We start from the raw sequence: 5,348 nt of genomic DNA on the forward strand, positions 1-5,348 counted from the left end.
TAGTCTTCAGTCTGTGTGTGTGACGTATTCATTGTTGTATGGTTATTTACACAGTATATAAATTTAAACAAATCAGCTGTGATTTCACAGGTTTGTTGTGGTGGTGGTAGGGGGGGGGTTATCTCTTTCTATTGCAGTAACACAAAGGCAGCTACTAGCACTGTTTGTGTGCATTAACTGCTTCAGTGGTCTTTGACCTTGCCACTCCAGTGCACTCTTGTGTGTAGTTGTTCACCCATCTATGAGATACCAAATCAAAAGAATTCACTGTGTTTAACTTGTGTTTATTTTTCCAACAGGCATCCCGTTACAACAGACAGCATCCCATCCTCTGTAAGTACCCTCCAGCTTTCCATCATGTCATGATCATATTTGAACTTTTAGCGGTGCATCATGCAGTGATAAGACTCAGAGGATTGCATTTTTGTTTTTATCATTAAAGAATGCATCAGTAGTTCCACCCTCATCAGCACTTTTGGAGGATATTTTAATTTGGGTGGGGAGGTTACAGTAAAGCAACTGCCAAAGATGTAGTGACGGAAACAGAGATTGCTTAAATCCATGCATGTATCACTGTTATAATTTAGACGCCCCCTCCTCTCCATAGCTCATATGATGTTATGACCCTGAATCAGTCAGTGGTGAAAGTGGGTGTCAAGGTTCATCAACATGCATCTATGTCATCTAAAAGATCTGAGAAGATTCTGAGAATCTCAAGTATCCAGATAAATAATTTGCATTTTCTTACTGTTGAACTGTGATCAGGGGCTTCACATTTACCACATCCTTGGGTGTGTAGTTTTTATTTTTTGTGGGGGCAGAGGTGGAGGTGGCACACAAATAGTGACAGTTGAACGTCTGCTCAGACCACATGCCACACTTCACAGGCAGTGACTGGACTATTTCAAGACATTGAGCAAGAAATAACCCACAGTTTCTGTGACTGTATGTAAATCTGTGTGTTACCGTAAAGTTTCTGCATCACCTGGATAACCAAGTAGTCAAGTGATTTTACTTTGTCTCCCTAAGAACAATAACGATGTGCCTGGCAGCTCTGGTTTGGATCATCTCATGCGTCACTGATGTGACAGGTGAGAACTTTTGTCTTATCCATGCATCATCGAAAAACTTCATCTTTGAAATGAAATTAGATGTTACTGTAAAGAGTTACAAAAATACAGTAAAGTCATGTGAGATCACACTGCTATGCTTTGTTGCACATGAATGAATAAATGTCAAATAAACCAGCACGGCTGTCATTTCCTTTAACTTAGCATAATGCTGCTGACTGTAGCTTCATATTGCACGGGTATGACAGTTGATCAGTTTTCTCTTTAAGGTCTGGGCAGGGTAGTGTTTGCCTAACTATTCCTCTAAAGCCCATAAACCTACTATCAAAGTCCCACTGTCCCCTATTTCTGTCTTCTGTCTGCAAAATAGCTATGATAAAACATCTGTCATGAGTGAGTGACAAACAAAGTTGATGACATGATGGTGAGGGCAGCTGGATATCTTTCAAGCAAACAACAGACATCTTTCTCAGATGTTAGTGAGCAGCTTTAACCTATAGCTCAATGAAATGTCATTTCTGAAATTGCGACCTTTATCATGCAAAATGGTAACAGACAGACAGTCATATATTTTACTCAGAAGGCAAGGATAAAGAGGAACTGAGATTTGTCTACTGCGTCACTGAGTGAAGCTCAGTAAAACTCCTGACCTTCACACCCACCCAAGGTAATAAAACAAAACAAAAAATAACCCTCTACAGTTAAAATTGTTAAGTCAAGTGTTTTGAACCAATCAGGAATATCAGACTTATACAGGGTAGGGCCTCCATTTGCTCTCAAAACTGCCTCACTTCTTCATGGCATTGATTCCTTTCTTTTGTCAACATGACCATGCATCACAAAACTTCTTTCTGCAGACGAACTAGATCCAATCCTCTACCACACCATAAAGATCTACTGGATCTTAGTCTAGTAAATGAGGAGTTAAATCATTGTTATGGAAAACAAAATGAGAAAACTTCTTCAAGATTTGTGCAGGAAGTAGAGATTAAAGCATAGTAAATTGTGGCCATAAAAAGAAGCATAGGGTAAGCAACAATGCTAACATATGCTGCGGCAATCAAACCATGATTGATGATGATCTACCACCACCAGCCTTGAAGTCAGGCTGGGTTCATGGATTCATGCTGCTGACAATAAATTCTGACCTTAATGCAACCAATCTTCCCTTTGTCCTGTGACTCGTCTCATTGAAAAACTACCGCTCACCTGGATGTTTTTTCTCACCATTCTGACAAAAAGCTTTAGGGACTGTTGAGTCTGAAATTCCAGATTAGCAGTTTCAGACCAACTCAAACTGAGATCACATTTTATTTTCTTTGTCTGTAACAGTTCCTAATAAAGAATCTCCCATGCAATGTGACAAAGCAAACTTTTGGTGTGACAAAGTAGATAATATTTATAACTCAAAATATCGTTCTTGCAATACATAATTATTCTGTGATTCAAGTTAATACATTTCAGATTTGTTATATCATTTATACATTTTTATAACATACAATTGTAACTGATTGAGCTCCAAGTCTTTTTAGGACTTTGAGCTAAATTTTCATTGAAGATGTTCGTATTCTGTTTAATTAAATTTTTCCCAGTATACCTTTCTTACCCTTCTTTATTTTCCAGGAAGTTCTCCTCCAAAACAAGTAAAAGGGGAGATCGGAGGAAACGCAACCTTTAACTGCTTCCCTGGGCAGAAGGCCACCGCTACATTTTTCTACTTTCAATTCAAGAACACATTTGTCAATGGCTACTATGAAAATGAAAATTTAGACAGCTGGGAACCATGGAACAACACAAAGCTGGATGAGACAACTGAGCACATGTACAAGCTGAAACCCTCACATACAGGAGTCTACACGTGCATCATCCAGTACAAAAATGGGATTGTAAATGAAGAACATTTTTACCTCAATGTCACAGGTATGAGTGTGTTGAATTAAAGGTTTAAATGTTTTGATTATTTACACACAGGTTGTTGAACACACTAATGGTAAAGTAATGTAGACTGTACAGGATTTTCAGTTAGGCACTCTCCTAACTCATCTCTAACATCATAGGTATGGAGAAGTTGCATTTCCACCTAAAAGTATAGTGAAACGATGAAACGATTCGAATTTATGGAGAAAGAAAGCCCATTTTCTTTTCTCAGTATTTGTGACAATCATTGTCGATTGTTGAATGCAAATCCTCTGTTTTTCCAGAGAATGTGTTTCAAAACATAGAAAAAAAGAGCAAACTTGTCTGTATAGCACATATGAAATATCTATAATCACATGTTTTTTTTATCATGACCCCTCCAACACTACCCATTTTTTAAAGTGTATTTTGGGGGCTTTTTTTTGCCAATTTAGAGGTTAGGAACAGTATAGCTGAGAGGGACAGGGAATGGGGAGGCAGAGAGAGGGGGAATGACAGCTAAACAGCGCCCAATAACTACCCAAGATCAGTAAAATCGATTATCATAGTTTTCCTCATTTCAGAAAACCTGTTCTGTGAGCACTGACGGTGTTTTAGCCAAATTCAGTGAACCAACAGTCACAAAGTCGTGTGAGGAGGGCAACAGTTGCTTCGTGACGTGTGCTTCCCATGGTGGGTACCCTGGCGCTCGGATGAAAGTGAACATCCCCATGTCAAAGAACACCAGTGGTCAGATGTGGAAAGTCGTGAAAAGCAGACAAATGTCCAATCCAATCACCATGTTGTACAACAGCACCAGTACAGCCGTGTTTAACTGCTCAAGAGGAGAACTGACACACATCACCTGCTCTATGGGCGACGTCACCTCTCCCATGTTCTCAGTCTGTGAGTATTGACAGTTAAAGTCCTGATGCCCGCTTTACCAACAATCTGAACAGTTTTGGAAAGTGTGGACAGCAATGAAAAACCCCTGGCATAGATCCCCTTTGATGGCTACTATTCAAGGAGTGTGTGAGGGAAATTTCCCATCCATTTACATTCTAATTACAATGTTTGACTGTGACTGTCACTGGCACAGATTTCAGAGCCACCTGCCCCATGAGGCGACTGTGCACAGGAGAAAACTTTCCTTGTATCCTACAACCTTTATCCAATGAGGAGAGAGAACGGCATAAAGGGGCGGTCCTCTCTGTGTGCAGCCAAGGGATGCACGAGAATGTGGTGACATAGGGACGAGGGCGGGGACTGCTAACTCCATCGGCTGACAGGAAGTTAGCCAAAACGACCGGATCGCTTACTTCTGCTTTAACGACTACAAAAGAGTGAGACCAAAAACAGAGATAAAAGGGACGTGAAGTGTTGAAAAAATAGTGTTGTAATCAACAACATGAAGATGTTAGGCTCAGAGGCGACTGGAAGAAATCTTCACTTCTGAATTGTTCTTTGAAAATGATGTCTGACTGACGAGAAAAAAATATTTTTGATGGACAATCATTTTTGAAAAAAATGCCCTGGAAAAAATGAATACATAAATAAATAAATCAGTGTTATAAAATTAAGCGTGTTTTCTACTTTCTATTTCTTTTTATTGTTGTTGATGTTGTTTTGTTTTACTGATTACTGATTTTTTTTCCCATCTGTAACAACAACACTGAGACATTTTTTCCCTAATGGAAAAAAAAAACCTTAGAAAAAATTGTCCTTGCAACAAAAACAAGAAAACTTGGGATAATGATCCTGAAAATATGATATTGTAGCTTCATAACTGCTATGTGTAGATAAGCAACTGTGCACTGTCTAGTTCAGTGTATTAACTTAAAAGAGGTGAGTAAGCTGTAGATGAGGATAATGTACATGTGCAGAAAATGTTATACTTAGTTTATGGCGCTAAAGAAAGAAATGTAACGGTTTATTCTGTTATCTGCACCAAGTTTTATAATATTCCAGCCAACTTTATGTAGCTGAATGTGAATTATTTCTGTACCTTTGCGTCTTGGTACCTGTGAAACTCAGGAGAAGCAGCATGTGCAGTCATTGATTCCTAAGATTTCAACAGGGAGTAAATGTTTGGTGATTAATGTACATCGCAGCCACATTTTGAAGGCGTAGGCTGCACCAAGTGAGAGATGAACAATACTTAATGTTTCATGAGGAGTTTGGAAAGACCCAGATAGACTTCTATGTGTTAATGAATCACGGCTCTATTGTATTTTATCCAAGTTAACAAGAAATGATTTTATGCTGAGGAGACGAAGCCTCCTAAGAACTAAGTGATTTACTTCTCGGAGTTCATTAGGAGTTCAAATCACACCGAGTTCATTTTCAGTATACTGCAATCTTCACTTGGGTTGGGCTCCATTA

General features: G+C 39.0%; 1 protein-coding gene across 1 annotated transcript; it reads left to right on the plus strand.

The window, feature by feature from the left end:
- The first annotated feature begins 273 nt into the window (after positions 1-273).
- Positions 274-4,307, plus strand: LOC146975951 (uncharacterized). The gene is made up of 4 exons (XM_085794442.1): positions 274-1,091; positions 2,694-2,990; positions 3,585-3,645; positions 3,893-4,307. Exons 1-4 carry the CDS (start codon positions 1,040-1,042, stop codon positions 3,948-3,950), a joined length of 468 nt encoding a protein of 155 aa, XP_085650568.1. The 5' UTR covers positions 274-1,039; the 3' UTR covers positions 3,951-4,307.
- The last annotated feature ends 1,041 nt before the right edge of the window (positions 4,308-5,348 follow it).

This window comes from Trachurus japonicus, chromosome 13 (assembly GCF_045865225.1).
Source record: "Trachurus japonicus isolate A0001 chromosome 13, Traja_1.0".
NCBI classification, from domain to species: Eukaryota; Metazoa; Chordata; class Actinopteri; order Carangiformes; family Carangidae; genus Trachurus; species Trachurus japonicus.